Source organism: Trachurus trachurus (genome assembly GCF_905171665.1).
Source record: "Trachurus trachurus genome assembly, chromosome: 14".
Classification (NCBI taxonomy): domain Eukaryota; kingdom Metazoa; phylum Chordata; class Actinopteri; order Carangiformes; family Carangidae; genus Trachurus; species Trachurus trachurus.
Window position 1 is genome coordinate 13,473,264 of NC_139903.1, and position 18,571 is coordinate 13,491,834.

At 41.7% G+C, this 18,571-nt stretch overlaps 3 protein-coding genes across 3 annotated transcripts; 2 read left to right on the plus strand and 1 right to left on the minus strand.

The window, feature by feature from the left end:
- Window positions 1–450: 450 nt before the first annotated feature.
- Window positions 451–8,405, minus strand: ccdc61 (coiled-coil domain containing 61). The gene is made up of 13 exons (XM_083987403.1): window positions 8,193–8,405; window positions 6,613–6,770; window positions 6,448–6,530; window positions 5,067–5,227; window positions 4,825–4,977; window positions 4,505–4,712; window positions 3,382–3,464; window positions 3,027–3,247; window positions 2,841–2,919; window positions 2,553–2,750; window positions 2,433–2,466; window positions 1,902–1,968; window positions 451–1,789 (listed from the first exon to the last, which is right to left on the minus strand). The coding sequence occupies exons 2-13, from the start codon at window positions 6,758–6,760 to the stop codon at window positions 1,695–1,697; spliced, it is 1,530 nt and encodes a 509-aa protein (XP_083843529.1). The 5' UTR covers window positions 6,761–6,770; window positions 8,193–8,405; the 3' UTR covers window positions 451–1,694.
- Window positions 7,648–12,494, plus strand: itpkca (inositol-trisphosphate 3-kinase Ca). The gene is made up of 7 exons (XM_083987404.1): window positions 7,648–7,724; window positions 10,094–10,193; window positions 10,303–10,516; window positions 10,872–11,076; window positions 11,608–11,709; window positions 11,833–11,904; window positions 12,089–12,494. Exons 2-7 carry the CDS (start codon window positions 10,145–10,147, stop codon window positions 12,293–12,295), a joined length of 849 nt encoding a protein of 282 aa, XP_083843530.1. The 5' UTR covers window positions 7,648–7,724; window positions 10,094–10,144; the 3' UTR covers window positions 12,296–12,494.
- A 2,737-nt stretch (window positions 12,495–15,231) lies between these two features.
- Window positions 15,232–16,798, plus strand: kcnk12l (potassium channel, subfamily K, member 12 like; the record flags this gene model as incomplete). The annotated part of the gene is made up of 2 exons (XM_083987278.1): window positions 15,232–15,643; window positions 15,789–16,798. 2 exons carry the CDS (start codon window positions 15,232–15,234, stop codon window positions 16,796–16,798), a joined length of 1,422 nt encoding a protein of 473 aa, XP_083843404.1.
- Between the last annotated feature and the right edge of the window lie 1,773 nt (window positions 16,799–18,571).

The following is an 18,571-nucleotide window of genomic DNA, read 5'->3' on the forward strand; positions in this document are numbered from 1 at the left end:
AAATAACTGAAATTCGTTCTCTGGGAGTTATTTTCTGAAAAGTTTGTGAGCCATCAGTTTGAGCCTGGCAGGTTGACGCAAAAAAAAAAAATCTCTTCTCGAGTGTTTTACGTAATAATGTGACCACTTCTCAAAAATACAATTGTCTTTAAAACTGTATGCTGCTGCACAGTTTCCAAGTTGGTTAATGCTGCGTTAACCTTCCTCATGACTTTAACCAACAGAAGATGATCGCATCTCTCACACAAGTATCCCAGCAGTAAGGGAGCAGCTGTTCAGACTCTTGAGTCGCTCCCCTGAGAGGAAGGCTCCATGCTCACAAGTTTATTTGTTAATTAATGAAACCAAGGCAGCTGCAGTGGTGGAAACCCTTCAAGGTTTCCCTCCGGCTCAACTGCAGCTGACACAAGTGCATAGGAAAGCAGTTTGTATAAAACTATACAGGCCTGGAAAGGATCATACATTAAAAAAAATCTTTACACAGAGGATAGCTTTCTTATAAATTACAATTTAAAGTGGTATAAAAGGAATTAAGACTGGGGAAAGGATTTTAGTAACAGTCTCCGTGCACATACAAATACAGCAGCTTCAGCATCATAAAAGGTATCAGTGTTACCGTATTTGGATTAATGAGTTTCCTGTTGTAATTTGGCATAAAACTCTTAAATGATAATTAGGTCCACTATAGTGGATCAGCAAGTTAAAGGTCAGGATGGTTTCAATGATAATGTTTGTAAATGCACTGATAATGTTGAGTTCAAGGTGAAAAATAAACTACACGGATGGAAAACACAAGACTTTGGCAGGAATGACAAAAACCCACCAAACTGTGTAGTGAAATGCAGTCGCTCATTTCAGCTACATGGTCACTGAGTTTCAGGCCATGTCCCAGCATGCACTGGGCGGAAGAAACTCCAGTCTATTGCAGGTTCAGAAGTCTGGGGTTAACAACAATAGGCTTTGATATTTGCACCCACGGACACTGGGAGAAAACTTGAGTGCTGATAAAATAAAAATTTAAATTTCAAAAATCAATGATTGTTTTAGGCTTGGAAATATCAGAGCTAGTTCCTCTATTTTATATAATTGTGAAATTCACATGTTTGGGTTTTGGACCGTTTGAAAGACAAGAATAATATTAATTTAGATTTTTTTTCCCTCCTGATGCTTAAACCTGAATAATTAAAGCAACCAACATTTTAAAATAGTGATGAATTGTTAGTTGCATCCCACAAGACATGGGCATAGATATGCAATTACATAAAAAAAGACTGATCCACTTCACCACCTGCATGTTAAAATGTATTTAAAAAAAATAAAAATAAAGGATCTGGAAGATGAGAAAACATCAACGAGTGAAGGGAGAATTTAAATATTAACCAACTAAGGTGCTGCCAAATCTTTTCTTTTCATGTATGCACTAGTTAGGTCAGTTTGCTGAGGTGTTGAAGAGAAAAGGATAAAACTACTCCCAGACGCAGTCACACATTAAGTTAATTAATAAAAACTTGGTATATTTAAAAAAAAATAATAAATTCAGTCCACAAAAAATGAGTCCTTCACAGTGATGGCTGTAGTTTCCGGGGAGTCCGAGTCGACCCTCCAGAGGAAAGTTTAGTGTCTCACATGAACACATTTGAAGAGGTTCATTGTCTGAAGCTCGACCTGTTCCTCGGTCTGAGCTCCGAGCTGCGTCAGTGTCCCGTATCCAGGTCCCTCATGTATTCCTGAAGCGCCTGCAGCCTGGCATCGATCTCCGACAGCTCGGCACCCGTGTCTATGGAGCTCTCTGTAGACGGAGACGGAGAGAAAATGATCAGGTTTTGTCGGGTACATAAATACTTACATGGTTAGAATAATTATATTTCAGCAACAATTTCAGTAAAACGATCATGAGTTACCTTTGTCTTTCATTCTGTGTGTTGGTGTGCTGCACATTGGCTTCCTGGATAAAAGGCATCCTTTTGACTAGAAACAGATAAATTGCATGTTTCAGGGTGCAGCTGGTGATGTCCTACATTTTCTAACTCAAAATATCTCATGAAAAACCAAAACCATCATGAGTCACTGCTGCGTCTGCCCTGATCTGTGTTTATCTGAGCTCCACTGTCATCTACGCAGCTTCAACAAACATGGGCACTAGTTTATGTCTGAGTCAATCCCACATACGCTCCTGATGTAAATACTCACTACTGTATTAATCCACAAATGAACATGATTTTGCCCTTTCTTTTGTAAACAATGGTGCTCAGACATGGGGGGGGGGAAACACACAAAAAGGAAACGGATGGACACATTATTGTATTTGGTCTTTTCATGGGATTTATGGACTGTAACATGATGTAAAACGTAAAAAGTTTACAGTTTAACATACAGTATAAATGAGGGAGCAGCAGTAAACAGTGAACCAGAGGTACATTAATGTCACTCACCACACTGGGTCCATTGTACGTCTGTTTTCTTCCTCTGTAAAACATAGAAAAACTGATGTTAAAATAACCACCTGAAACAACGGATACTTCACACAACCCGGTGAGAGTTCATCCCATCACCTGAACAAATTTTTGGCCATTTCATCCATGTCCACTAACGAGCTTTCAGACGAGTTCCTGCTCCCTCTCCGCTCCACAGATAAACTCCTGCCTCTGCTGCCCGACCGGGTCAAGTGAGGATACGTCTCTCTGGAGCGTGAACGCCCCCTCTCAGGCACGATGGGCGACGTCAGCATATCCCTCCGCACCTTCCTCTGTCTGACACAGAAGACGCGGTTACAACTGTCAACACAAACCTGACACAGTGATACTGATGGACTGTGGGAGAAAAGAAGAACAGGAACCAACTTTTTGAGTTCTGCCTCTTTCTGTCTGCGACTTCTGTCCTGGATGTATGCAGTCGGATCGAAGCGTGGTCCCCGAGACCCTGGACAATAACAAGCGGGAATAAAACACATTATCACTCAGTTTCGAACATAACAAAGTCTCTTAACATTTGACTGATTTACAAAAAAGTCCAAGCAGAGATGGTACCGGTGGGAGAGGGCGACGGCCTGGGTATGCGAGCGCGAGGTCCTGAGGAATCCGCTCTTCTTCCTCTTTCTTCCGACCTTTGCACTCGGTCCTGTACGCGTTCTCTAGAGCCCGAGCGAGCCCGGACCGCCCCGTATCCCGGCCTCCTCTCGCGGGAGAGAGAGCGATAGATTTCCCCGTCGACTCGAGAGCTGACGTGACCGGACACAGGAGTCACTCTGCTGCTGACACAAAGAGATGGTACGATCTAAGCACGTGAACCGGCTCAGATTTAAAATTTTTTAAATCCATATTGTCAATGAATGAATGAAAGAGAGAGGAAGTAAAGATATAGTACGCGCTTAGAGTGTCTAACCCTCTCCGTAGTAACGCCAGCTCACTGGTGAGACTCTTGACACGAACACGGAGAGCGCACTCTGATGCCTTCAGCTCCTCCAACTGGCCAGGATGGGGGAGAAATGGTTAGAAACAGCTGAGGACGGGGATTCATACACATGAAGCCAACACATTTCCATGACTTGGCAGCAAGTTTCCATGACTACACATGACCCCTAAAGTGTGATGAACTGTACTTTCAGATATTGTCCCACCCTCTATTAAATATAAAAGGAGGCTCCCACATGCTTGAGTTTTACACCGCTGACTTGTATCATCAGAACAGACATGTGCTGTGATTTTCAGCCTTGTATCTACTATGTTAAGGGATGGGTACCGAATTCGGTTCTTTTATTGGTACCGACCGAATTCTCACGAAAGTACCGAGTATCGATTCATGGGAAGTCAAACCACATTTCGGTACCTGAACGCACGTTCGAGTCGCGTGCGTCAGCAGAGTGGATAGGCTAGTCTATGGGTCTGTCTGATGCGAATATTAGAGCCCCCCCACCACCACCTCTTACACTCTCTCTCTCTCTCGTCTGTCATTTGAAATGAGAAGCGGTACCGGATTTCTTTTTCAATTTCTTTTCATTGAATGACTATTCGATTATTCGAAAATCATTTCCCATCCCTAAAACATAAAATACTCTTAAAGGCTGAGGAGTTGTGACATCGTTGCGAATTAAATATTCAAAATTCAGAATTTTGACTTTTTTTTGACAAAATAACTTTAATTACCACACATAAACACGAAAACCGAGTATCGGTACCATATCGATTCAAATGTGAAAGGTACCCATCCCTTATTATATTCAGCCTACCCTTGACTGCAGGGGTGGGACAAGACCTGACAGCTGAGAATACTACTGTCAGGTATTGTCCTCCCTCTATTAAATATTAAAGGAGACTGGAAATCACAGGACGTGTCTGTTCTTTCCTGAAATGTGTGTTTATCTTCTATAATACATATTCTACATCTCGGAGGCGACGTCTTTCCAAGACTTTTCCAGTTTTTTTCAAAACGTACAAACCCTGTGAGTAACACTGAAACAACATGAATCTTTTTTTCAGACTGCTACTGTGAGAAGCGGAAGATCCACCTGCTCTATTAGGAGTCGCTGCTCTTGGCACCTCTTGCTCGCCGAGCGTTGACTTTTGGCTCTCTCCTTGACGAGCTGTTCCTCTAACGTCCTGACCGCGTCTCTGACCCTCCAGTCCTCTCGCCCCTGTGTGGAACCACTCGAAGTCATCTGCAGTCGCTCCAGTACTTTGGCCATGGCCTCCTTCTCCTCTTTCACCAGAGCCAGCCTTGAAAAAACACACACACACACACACACAACACATCAAAAAAAGAAAAAAAAAAGTGCCACATCCACTCGACATTTATCGCAGTGAGTGACAAAGATTAAATGCAACCCACTCTGCTCTCAGCCGCTGTATTTCGAGCTGTGCAGATTTGTCAACTCCATGAGAGGTGAGAGCGCTGAGCTCAGCCCTGAGGCTCCTGATTTCCTTCTGCAAGGCAGCTGGGTCCGGCTTACCCACATAGGGCAGCGGCAGCGGGTAGTGTATCCTGCAAAGACCAAAGAGTCGGCACGTCAGGCACAAAACTAAACCTGTGGACATAACGCATTAATAAAACGTCGCCACAGAGACACAAACCTGTCAAACTCCACCGTGTATATGAGGATCAGATATCGTTTGGCAGTGAGCGCAGACGACTGCTGGTGGCCACGAGGGCGACTGACCACTCCTGCTTTTCTGTTACGCAGCAGCTCCAGGTCAGCATAGGTCAACAGGTCAAGTGTCACCGAATCACTCGTCTGCAGAAAAAAAACAACTCACAATCACTATGTAACATCAGAAAAAAAAAAAATCTTGGAAAACAGAAAGGTATACAACACATTTTATATACACATTTTTTGTGTGTGCTCCGTTACAATACACAAAGAAAATCAAATATCAATTGAGAATCATCTATCTAATGTGATATAAGTTTACATTAAGATACGTTTCTGTTTAGCTTCTAACCGTCCGACTGAAGGCCTTTGTGCACCAAGTCCATTTTTTTTGTCCCAAATTGCTGCATGTTTAAAAATAAATTCAACCTCAACTTGTGTCGATCATGTTTATACACCAACTCCTGAAACGTTCGTCGGTCACTAAAGTTTTTGGAACAGGTATGATTTTCTGTGTTTTTCGCATCTGTGAAAATCCTTTCTAACCACTCACGTCAGTGTTTCAAGTCTGTTTGCTGATTGGTCATCCTCTTTTTAATGTGTGGCTCCAGTTGAGCTAACAATCAATAATCTATCAAACTGGACCACTGACATAAAATTAACTATGGAAGCGATCTGGATATTTTACAAGCAGGTACCTTTGCTCTTGAGGTCCTCTCCCGATAGGATGGACCCAATGTTTTCATTTTTTCTTTTGATTTTTCAATGGGACCACACAAGCATCCTCACTGTGTGACGACTTTTGCGAATTTTGGAACAGAAAATAAAAAGGTATCGTCATAAAACGCATCAGACTCAGTGTGTTAGGTGTCTGTGTGTGGATAACTATTTTTGTCGGATGACGATATAGAAAAACTGACTTGGTGTGCAAAGACCTTAACGGTACTGCTGTTCGTCTGAACTGCCCACACAAAAGGTTGCATGTGTGTGCGTTTGCTGTGCTTGTGTGTATACGACAGTTCGGCTGACACCGATTTCACAGTGTACCCATAAATCCAATTGTTACTCCTATATTCCTCCAGGGCCTCTCTCCTTTTAGCCCCTGCTCCTGTACATTCATGAATTTGAGAAAGGGAACAAGACAGCTCGGGACAACTGCACATTTTTCGCTCAAGTGGAAACACTGAACTCGAATGAATGAGTCTCGCCTCAGCTCACACAGCCTGGAGCAAGAGTGTGAGTGTGTGTGTGTGTGGCTGTCAGTGTCTCCACAGCTTCGCATCCTTCCACTGACTTAATATCTACCACCTCTATTTTCTTTCCTTTTTTTTTAAATTTCTATTCAAGTGCAACGGCAAACGTACCTGTCTAACAGCTGATTCCAGCATGCTACAGAAAATGGGAAACTGCTTGAAGTTACCAGTTTTCCGAGTGAGGTCCTCAATGTCTGAAAATAAATAAATACATACATATTAATGGTGTGAGTAGGGGATTTTTAATTTGGTAAATTTTCATTTTATGCTACTTACATGCAGGATCAAACTCCCCACTCCACTGATCCGCTGTCATTGAGTCCGAGATTTCGACCATGAGTGAACCTTGGTCCACCTCGATCTTCACAGAAAACTCCACCCCCCGAAACACAATGTCCTCCATCACCTCAGAGCCCTGCTCCATTGCTCTGGATCTGTGCAGGAGAAGTAATTGATTTCTATGGATTACAAGCAACTGGAATAAAAGCTACCGGTACATAAATCTGAGATCTAGAGACAAACGAGATCTAAAGCCCAACCTGACTAAGAACAATAGATTTCAACAGCGTGAGAAAATTTTGATTTCCTGTCCCATGCAGCAGAGCCAGGATGAAGCCAACATGATCGTATCAATTATCTGATAAACCTGGATAAACCTAAACCTGAGTGCCAATGGTGTAAAGAGGCTCTCAAGATAAATTAAAATGGAAACGACTGTAATTTGCCTAATTTCTGAGCCACACTGATAAAAAGTAAACTATATTTTTCAGTTCATTTAACTTACAATATTGTTTTTGAAAGCGCGTTATATTAAGTATTTGCATTCACCTTCACATGTTTTTTTTTTTATCACATTCACAAGATTTACTTGCAAATATAGAGCATGATTGGAGGATGAATATCTGTTCATAGTTATCCATTGTAACACACTGCTAAAAAGTAAACATAATTTTTCAGTTCGTTTCACTCACAATATTGTTTTATAAAGTGCATAATTTTACATTGTATAGCTTAATGCACTTGATTCCAGCTTTACAGTTTAAAAAAAAAAATCACATTCAAAAGATTTACTTGCAAAAGCAGAGCATGATAGGACGGATATCTGTTATTATTAATGTGACTATGATTACCGGTATTTATAATCACAAAAACGGAGTGTATTGATTATTTGAAGGTTTTCCTTATCAGTGTTGTGGTTTTCTCCATCCTAACCATACAGTCTGTGATCATAATAACACACCGCGGGCGGCGCTAGTGAGCAGGCGGGGTTCATTTTAAAAGGTGCCATCATCGTTTTTTTATTGAAAAAAGTTGTGGTCGATGGCTGAGACTGAGAGCAGCATATGTCGACGACTGAACAGCAAATGCATTAAGTCGCTTTTCACTTGGTAAGTTGCTAGTAACTCTTTTTTTCTCCCTGTTTCGCTGCAGTTACAGTGCTGATGCTGTGATTTAAGATTTCGCGCTTGACTTCACTTTCTCCTGTGCAAGAGTGAAAGAGACAGTGACATGTAAATCTGTATTAAACCGGTCTCTCACCACCGCACTGTGCCAAACTTGTATTAAAAACAGCTACAGTGTTAAACTACGATGGAATTTCGTTTAATGGTCGACTCTTCTGTATAATATTATTATTAATTATTCTGCTCTTGTGCTGTTACTAGGTCAGCAGCCCTGGCAACGTTAATGTTAGCCAAAGTCAGCTAGCACGGACGTTACCGTTAGTTAGTTAGTTAGTGAGTTAGTTATCAACACTGGGTAGTTGTATTTATTTTATTTTTACAAAAACGATCTGCGCGTGAACCACGTAACGTTTCTCTGTGAGTAACGGCCAAGCAAAAATCACGTTACGTTACCTCTGATCCGCGGCGGAGCAGCTCCGTTGTTTGTTAGCACTTGTTAGCTGCTCGGTAGAAACACAACATCGCAGTGGTTTGAGTCGGTGAAACTGCAGAACCGCCCGACCGACCGGGAGGTTCACTTCACTCACTGCACTCGGTCCCAGATCAGTCTGATAAAGCACCGACCGGCGGCTCCATGAGGAGGAGGAGGAGGAGGAGGAGGAGGAGGTGCAGCGGCAGCAGCGGTTCAACAACCGGGAACCGTTAAATTCTTCTTCATTCCTCTGCGCTGTCGCTGTGACGTCACCGCTGAGGCGCGTCACCGCCACCTACTGGTCGTGAACGAGCTTTATTTATAGGCCAAATGTATGTTGACCAAAATGCTTTACACAAGAACTGACAAAAATAATTTAGTTTATTTATTTATTTATTTATTTATTTATTTATTTATTATTTAATTCATTTATAAAAACTTAAATAAAACTCATAAAAATAATACTGTAACTCTTGAATGAAAGGGGGCAGAAAGAAGCGAACTTATCTACCCCTTGTTACAAAGAATTAATTCACAAATTAGATAATATACATCCAAGCAAAGAAGAAATGGTAGAAGTAGAAGAAGAAAAACATCAACAAACAATGTTTACAACAAAAAATGGCATAAAATAAGTTTAAGTAACGGCTGCAGCCCAGCCAGCTACTCATCATCTTAGTAAATTTCTATAAAAAGAGCGAAAAAGACAGAGAGAAAGAACATTTAAAAACAGTAGATAAAACAACAACAAAAAACAGAGGATGATGGAGATTTTGTACTATGCCGAATCAAAGAGATGGGTTTTTAGCTGTGTTTTGAAGATATTAATGGAGGGTGAAAAATAAACTGAATGTGGCAAATTATTCCACAGTTTTGGACCAGCAACTGAAAACACACATCGTCACTGCGAGTGTGAGTGGAGAAGATGCTGAAAATCAATAGGCTATGTAAATGTCTTTAATTATTGCCAAATATGTGGTCACAGACAAAACATTTCTTTTTAATACTTGCTGTCAAATACTCACATTAATCTATGGAATCTAACATGTGATTGATCCTTTTTTTTTTTTTTTTGAAGAAGAATAATTCCTCTTCTTCACTCATAGAAGGAAATAGCAGCGAGACTTGTTCACTTCAACATAAAAAAGAACATCCTTTATGAGGAGAAGTCCTCCACTTACAAAACTGACTCAGAATTTTAATAATACTGCAAAAATGTATTTCAAGTAGTATCAAAAGTTCAAGTCCTCTTTATTCAGAAAACTGGGTTTGTATGAAGTTCTGGGTTATTATAAGTGTCATTCATTTTTAAGCAGCATTTACTGTTGTAGTTGGCCAAAATGCCACCAACTTAAACTGTTTTTCATACTTTTGGATGGTTTTTATCTTTAACAGAGCATCATATTTGAAAAACGGACAAAATATATATTTAAAATTACAGCACAGTTGTATTTATCTTCCACTATTGCAGCCCTCATGGTTTGTTAAGTTTTTTCATGATCTTCCACCAGTAAGACAAATACCACAGTGTGTTCAACCTTCAATGTGTTTGGGTAAGTGCTTAATAGCAGTTTTCAGTAGAAAACAACTGCTCCCTGTCAATGTTTGATAAACCTTTTGCATAACACCAGAGCTGACCCTGCCCTCTACAAGTCCTAACTCAGTCTTAATGAAAGGCTGTTTCCATGGAGACGTTGTTCACCCATAAGTTGAAAAACCTGAGCGACTGAGTCTGAAGTCTGAGGTCCTCGCTGCCTGTCCGTGAAGACACACAAAAACACACAGGCAGCACATGAGTGTGACCAGGAGAGAGAGAGAGAGAGAGTGTGTGTGTGTGCTGAGGAATGACGGCCTGAGGGTGTTTTTTTGTCGTCACATGCAGAGTTCTGCATGGAAGAAAAACAAAAGTTTCGGGACGTCGTCTCTCGTTCCTATGACTCCTAAGAAACCTCAGCAGTGGCTGCAAGTGGTCGGACATGCAGGTTTGTTCACCTGACCTTACTCCTCTTTCACAGTTCTCCTCAGCGAGTCTAATTTTGATTAAAAAAGAATTAAATGTGATTCTTTTACTTCCTTCCTCGTCTTTTGCAGGGAGCTTTCATGTGGGGGATTATGGTACACTGCTGAAGAGGTTCTGTAAGACAGAACAACAATGCTACCTCAGGCTGATGAAGGACACTTTGAGGCCCTTTGTTCCAGCCTACCACGGCGTGGTGCAGCGGGACAAGCAGGATTACAACATGATGGATAACTTGCTGACCCATTTCAACACACCTGCCATCATGGACTGCAAGATGGGCAGCCGGTGAGTTTTAACTGGGCAAGATGAGGAGGAGGAGGAGGAGAAATATTGTGTGCATAAAACAAGCAAAAAAAGAGAAACAGTTGTTCAAGATAGCTAGTATTTTATTCACAGAGGCACAGCTTGAGCTCAGACAACATTATAAGACGTCATTAAATCTAATAGTAGTTTAATGTACTTGTGTTTGTCATAGGAAAAGAGCTTTATGTATATATTTAAAAAAGATATTTAAATCATACTGTGTGTAAGGATTATGTTCCTCTGCAAAGGTTTGGTTTTGTCATGGTTGCAAATAAGTCTTTAATACAATTACTATGCTCCATTCACAATAAAGACAATGAGCCACTGTCCTTCACAGCACGTACCTGGAGGAGGAGCTGCACATGGCCCGAGAGCGGCCCCAGCCTCGTAACGACATGTACGAGAAGATGGTGGCGGTGGACCCGGAGGCCCCGACGGTGCAGGAGCGAGCCCAGCAGGCGGTGCTGAAGACCAGGTACATGCAGTGGAGAGAGACGCTGAGCTCCACGGCAACTCTGGGGTTTCGCATCGAAGGATTCAGGGTATGCTCCGAAAGGACGGTCGTTATGCACTGTTGCCCATAAAGTTGAAATAATTTAGTTTTTTTTAGACCCATTCCTCTTTTTTTATTCCTATTATGAAGGTTAACTGTGGTTTAATTTTCACAGTGATATGTTTGGAAGAGATTGGTCAATAAGGTTTTAAGAAGATTTACACTTTGTTTATCAAGAATAAATCGCATTGTCACAATCATTTCACGAGAAGAGGTAAAAAAAAAGATACTTTATTCCAACTTTATTGGCAACAGTGTAGTTTCTGTGCAAATTCTCATTTGTCCAGGTCAAAGGCATCTCTAAGCGATTAAATCAAGTCAACTGGACTTAGTTTTTTGTCTTTGAAGACGTTTCGCCCCCTTATCCAAGTGGCTTCTTCAGTTCGCGTAGAGTCCAGTTGACTTGATTCAATTGCCTAGTAAACAGTGTAGTTTGTTTTATTTTGCATAAATACATGTTTATTTTCTATTGGTACACATGTTTTATTTCCAGTGCTGTAATCCGTACTTTTCCTTGCAGAAGGCAAATGATGAATGTCACACAAACTTCAAAAGAACCAAAAGCAGAGAGCAAGTGATAGAAGCTCTGGACAACTTTGTCGAATCCAGTACGCACATTATGGTGAGTGTGATGTTTACCGGCTTTGTTTGCTTCTACTTCCCTACTTTGTATAAATAAATAAATAAATAAATAGATACATCTACTATATAAATGAATAATAAATATCTGTGTCTTTCCCGTCAGTGGGGTTATCTGAGACAGCTGAAACAGCTGCGTCAGGTGTTGGAGGCGTCCGACTTCTTCAGGACACACGAGGTTAGTTGTGCAACAGTGAACAACAGTGATTAAGATGTTGTGAATAAGATTTTGCAGATGTAAGGGAGAAAAGAGCTTCACTGTAAATGTATAATATGTCTTCAGGCCCGTGTGTGTGTCGGCTTGTCTCGGCTGATTATTATATAGTACATTATCATTTTTCTTAACAGCTGTTTCCCTGCAGGTTGTGGGCAGCTCCTTACTGTTTGTTCACGACTGGACAGGCAGGACTGGAGTCTGGATGATTGACTTTGCAAAGACAGCGTCCCTGCCGCCGCAGCTCACACTGGACCACCGCACTCCCTGGGTGGAGGGCAATCGAGAGGATGGCTACCTGTGGGGTCTGGACAACCTCATTGACATCCTGGCCGGCATGCTGCCACTGACCTAAACGCCAAATACAATGTGGGGAAATACACTCAAACTTTATACACCCATAGAAATGAACAACTGCAGATGGATTAACCTCTGAAACGGTTGTGGAATGAACTCCATTAATGTAACAAACAAAAGTAAAAGGGTGTAAAAATGAAAACACGCAGTTTTTAAAAACACAAAACAATAAATATCTCCACGCAGCCTGACCAATAACCTTGTACAGTATATATCCACTCACTGTGACTGTTGATTAGACCTATACGCTCACTTGCACTGCACCAGAACAAAACACAATCACAGTCTCCAGCCTCTGCAGGAGCAGCCTGACCCTGCAGTCGAGAGATGACTCCTCATTATTTCAAGAAACACTAGCACTAGCGATTATATGCTAAAAATATGTCCAAACTCTCTGGCTGGAGATGATCGGTTTAAATGTCACGCTGTCATTAAAATGGTGCTAAAGCTCTGATGCCATGAAGTGGACTGTTATTTTCTGCATTTCTTCAGCTAATTAAAATCATTGTCCTGTAAATTTTAAATGCTTCATTTGAATATTTTGTTGTTTTACATAATATTTTAGAGGGCGTGGATACTGGATGTGTCATGGTTTGATATACAATGTTACTGGAAAGTGGCAAATTCGACAGGAAGTAATTTCACTCTTTATGAGTGAGGACTAGATTTAAGATTAAAGTCAAGAAATATCTCTAAAGCCCTTGGATCTTTCTAGCACTTAATGCATTTAAACTATGAATAATGTCACATGTAACCAGTTCAGGCCGGTGGTTCCTGTGGACTAACAATTATAGGCTCTTGACAAAACGCCCACCCCCTGACTTTACTAGCAGCAGCATCATCAATACGTGGGTGAAACTTTCTCGCCATCAAGCTTTGATTAAAAAAAAGAATCTCAGCTCTACTTGTTGTTTATCTACCAAACAAACCAGGCCCAAAGGAAGCACCAGTGGATAAACAGTATGCATTGTTTACCAGAGCGGTAAAGAAATGAATTAACACAGTATTTCTACTATTTCTACATTTGCATTCATTGTGTAACGGTTTTAACTGTGTGCCAATATCATGTTTAAGTGCGAGGTTATACTGTTTATTTTCCTAGATTTATACTAAACAATTAAGATTGATATCTAAAAACATATTTTATGTTAGGTAGTGGTTGCTATTTGATCCATCAGAAAGTACAGGTGCATCTCAATAAACTAGAATATAATGGAATAGTTTATGTCAGTAATTAAATTCAACAAGTGAAACTAATACATTATGTAGATCCAATACACAGAATGAAACATTTCATGTCTTTATTTATTTGATTTATTTTCATTGTAATGATTATGGCTCACGTTTAATGAAGATCTAAAATTTAGTGTCTCAAAAAATTTGAATATTGCAAAACATAAATAAATTAAAAAGCATTTTTAATATGGAAATGTTGGCTTTCTGAAAAGTATGTCCATCTATAGGTACACAATACTTGGTTGGGGCTATTTGAACGACTGGAAATTGACTTTTTCATGATATTCTAATTTATTGAGATGCACCTGTAATTCTGTTAAGAGAGCAATGCATTGATTGATTAAAATACCATGTAAAAGTGTCTAATAAGCAGTGCTCTGAATCTGAACCGATGAAGATATGAATTGAACTGGAGCGGTGAGATGAAGGCAGATGTGCTCTCTGTCTTCCACACCTGTCCTCTCCTGTCACTCAGCCAGAGGGAACCCTGCCCTCGCCTGCAGCCTCAGACAAGATTAAAGGGATGAACAGACAGAGAAACTGAAAGTCATGCTCAACAAATCCTCCCACACAGTCTGCAGCAACAACAAAAAGCCCCTCTCAGAAGGGCTGCAAGCTGCACAGCACCACTACAGCCCCTACACACTGAGCTGCTGACCCCACTGGGATGGTTTTCATTCGGTGCCTTGACCAAAGTAAACAGAGAACAGGATCTGGTCTTCACACCTCCTCCTATTGATCTGATTGATGAGCTTCTGCACACATGATATTTATCTAATATTTGTGCCACTGCTCAAAATTAATTTCGCTTAATCAGGGCTTGAATCTCCCAGGTCGATGTGAACTAGGAATTCAGGGACAATTTATGAATTCATTTAACACAAACCTTTTCTCACTTGTGGCTCCTGCCAGGAGAAGTTGATACGAGGCGTGATGATGGAGGCTCGGGGAGAAAAGGGCAGTGCTTTTTAAAATGAAGAGGTGACTGCACCAATCAGGGTGTGCTCAAAGATGGAGGGTGTGGGCAAGGGAGTGATGATGTCAGTGTTTGACAGATGAAACATCAGACAGCCTCTCAGTTTGCACAAAAAAAAAAAAACTCCAGAGGCTTCCTCTCCCCTGGTCATTGTTCAACAGATGCATGGATGGAGCACAGCACGCCGGCGACGCTCAGGCAACCGACCCTGCTGTCAATGAAACAGGTATCAAGTGTTTTTTTGTTTTTTTTACCCCCTTAATTAAACTTTGACTAATTGATCTGCATGTGAAATGCATGAAAAACTGCTAATGACTAAAACTGTTTTCATGAATTTAATGTTTTCTTAGCATAAATATCTCACATTTGTGTCATGTTGTCAGTAAGATTAATAATTAATAGAAAAAAGGATTTATTTTTATTAAATATTATAATAAAATATTAACATTTTAATAAACTTACTGCTGACATATGTGTTCTTTTTGTTTTATTGCAGGCTATTATTTCCAGATGCATCAGTTATCCTCTAAACACTCAAAGCAGCCCCCAGTATCCTGCTCCATGAGATGCTTTTCAGTACTAATGTAATTTTATAGTCAGATCATATGTGCCACTGTGCATTTCAACTGTTAAAGTGTTTCATATGGTGAGTGCATGCAGCTGCTGGTGCATGTAACAAACAGTGTGAGTGTGTGACTTGGCGGCGCTGGCAGAAGCAGTGCATGTTGTTGCAGTGGTGTATCTGCTCTGCTGCTGTGCTCATGGCTCAGAGGAGGGCTGCTGCTGCTGCTGCTGCTGCCGGCGGCGGCGGCGGCTGCTGCTGCCCCAGGGCGCCCATGAAGGAAGACAACGCCCGTTTCTGCCTCCTCGCCGGGCTCATCCTGCTCTACTTGCTCTGTGGGGCGGCCATCTTCTCAGCCCTGGAGCATCCCTTTGAGCTGCGCGCCCGCCGCCTCTGGAAACAGCAGCTGGACAACTTCACTCAGCGGTACAGGGTCAACCTGGGCGCCCTCCACACTCTGCTGAGGCAATACGAGGAGGCAAATGGAGCCGGGATCAGAGTGGACGCTTTGAGGCCCCGCTGGGACTTTTCTGGAGCTTTCTACTTTGTGGGCACTGTGGTCTCCACTATAGGTAAGACGTCACGTTTAAAACATTTTAGATCCCTTCTTCTTCCACACAAGTTTCAACACATTTCTCCTGGGATACTAACTCCAGAGCATATTGTTTGTGAACCATGACCTTTGACCTTTTTATTACACGTATGTGTGTTCTCAAGGCTTTGGCATGACCACACCAGCGACCATCGCTGGAAAGATATTCTTGATCTTCTACGGCCTCATCGGCTGCGCCGCCACCATCCTCTTCTTCAACCTCTTCCTGGAGAGGATCATCACGATGCTGGCTTACATCATGCGCTGGTGTCACGAGCGTCGGCTGAGGTGTGGCGGAGTTCGGGTGATGTCGAGCAGAGAGGAGACGCCTGGCGAGGAGGACAGTCTGGAGGGCTGGAAACCATCCGTCTACTATGTTATGCTGATCCTGGGAATAGCATCCATTGTGATTGCATGCAGTGCCTCCACTCTGTACAGCTCCATGGAGAACTGGAGCTACGTGGACTCCCTCTACTTCTGCTTCGTGGCCTTCAGCACCATCGGCTTCGGGGACTTGGTGAGCAGCCAGAGGCAGCAGTACGAGTCCCAGGAAGCCTACCGGCTCGGGAACTGCCTTTTCATTTTAATGGGAGTATGTTGTATCTACTCGCTTTTCAATGTCATTTCTATTGTCATCAAACAAACGCTCAACTGGATTCTGGGTAAGCTGGTCTGCTCGGGGCAGCATCAGCTCTGCTCTTGCTGCACACCCGGCTGCTGGGGGCTCTGCTGCCGCTGCCTACAAAACAAAAATCACACCCAGAGGCGTCTGCCGGCACACCTCAGGCAAAAACGCCTAAAACGCAACACCGTGCAGCCCATCTCGTCTCACTGCCCTGCGGGGAGACACCGTTACACCGACGGCTCCGTGGAGACGGTGTGTGACAGCGAGACAGAGGCAGGTGCAGTGGCTGACGGGGTGTATGTGGGGCGTCGACTGTCAGGAGAGATGATCTCGGTCAATGAGTTCATGGTGTCCAATAAGGTGTCTCTGGCGTTGTTGCAGAAGCAGCTGAGCGAAACAGCTCATCAGGGGCCGCGACCGAGCTATGGCCACCAAAATGGATTCTCTGGTGGAGTGGGGGCCTTGGCCATCATGAATAATCGCCTACAAGAAACTAGTGTGGATAGGTAGCAGCACATTGTGTAACACTCTCTATATATCGGAGTCCTAATCCAACCTGTTTCCTCACTGAGTGATAACAAGAAAGTCAATCATTTGCCCTCACAATACAACACGGACAAAACTGGGAGAAAAGACTTATTTCCCTCTAATTAGCATCTGCAGTGAATCTCTCTGAGCAACGTTAGTGGAAGTCTATGCAGATAATAGCAGACCTGCAGCATGGACTCTGGACACCAAATAATTGTTTGCATCTTTGCTCCGTGAGGAGAAAGATAGCAAGAAGATGAACGCAATTTACAGAATTCAACATCGCCATGAAGAGGGGTCTGATGTCCTGAAGTGATTGGCTCATACAAAAGCAATCAGAGGAAAGAAGCAGTGAAGGAGCACTTAAAGGGGGCTGCTGATTTAAGAGTGTTGCACACGTCCCCTGTCCTCCTCTACAAATATGGTTGTATGCGAGGTAGTCGTTGGTATTAGAGAACATATACAGACATATAGCTACCGTCTCCTCTTACTGTAGGTAGCAGATAGCTGCATGTATAAAACATTTGGATTGTGATTTGTGGTTGGACAGTGCCTCTCAAACCCACTACAGGAGCTCAGATGAAGGGACATTTTAATTTGTTGATTGCTCACAAGTCACCCATCTTCTTTCATCAGCCCACGACGTCATTGAAATTCACAGTAATCACGAAAGAGCGCTGAGATCCAGAGTTTTCGATGGAGCACATCTAATCAAACGTGGCCTGTGGAGGACATCCTCATGTGAACGAGTGCTGTACAGATAGCCGGCGGGATCACATTAACAGAGCGGCGACCAGGATTCGGGCTCTCCTTGGCCAGCTGGAGGAGATCCTTTACTATGCAAGAAAACCCATTTAATCCATCCTGTGTCATCCTGTATCATCTCTCTGGCAGATTTTCATCAGCGCCTCTTTGGGTGATGAGTGTGTGGAGAAAAGCTTCCTCCTTAGAGATCTTACAGGGAACAAAATCAGCCAGTCTAGTGGTCACGCTCTGATGAATTGTCTTTGTCTGTTTCTATTTTAAAAGCAATTAGGACAATAGTTCTTTAGAGGGGGTAAAAATACAGCAGCACGTTGTCAGTCAAATATTTATTTAGGTTTAAAACAATCATGACCTTAACATGTAATGTCGATACATATAATTACTCACAGAAATCATGAGATAAATCAGTATGATACAGACAAAACCACCCATCTCTTATGCTGTTTGCTTTATCAACTATAAAAAAGATGAATAAGGCAGCACAGTACATGTCATTCAACTTATGAAAAAAATACATTTCACATACACTGTATTGAAGAATGTGTTTAGATATAATATGTTTAAAACATAGAAAGAATTACACAGAATGTACACATGTAGAATTGATTTATGTAAAATAAAATTTGATTGTCAGTAAATATAGATCTTATGGTATTTTGATACTTTTATTCCATTTCTGGTCACCAATACGCAACATGCTGTATAACTCTTTTGTTAATAATCTAACTTTTATTTCAACAAAGAACAGATTTTCCAAACAACAATCAATCCAAGTGGATCTTATTCTATATATTTAAAACAACAACAACAACAAAAAACAAAAAACAAATCTTAAAGCAAACACCTCTTCAAAAAGGGTTTGAGATCATATGTGAAATGTATTTTTTTATGTGTGTGTGTGTGTGTGTGTGTATGTATTGAGACTTATTTACTTAGTAGAATAAAATATTTAATCAATGTTTATTTGCCTGTCACTTCAAAGGGAAAAAA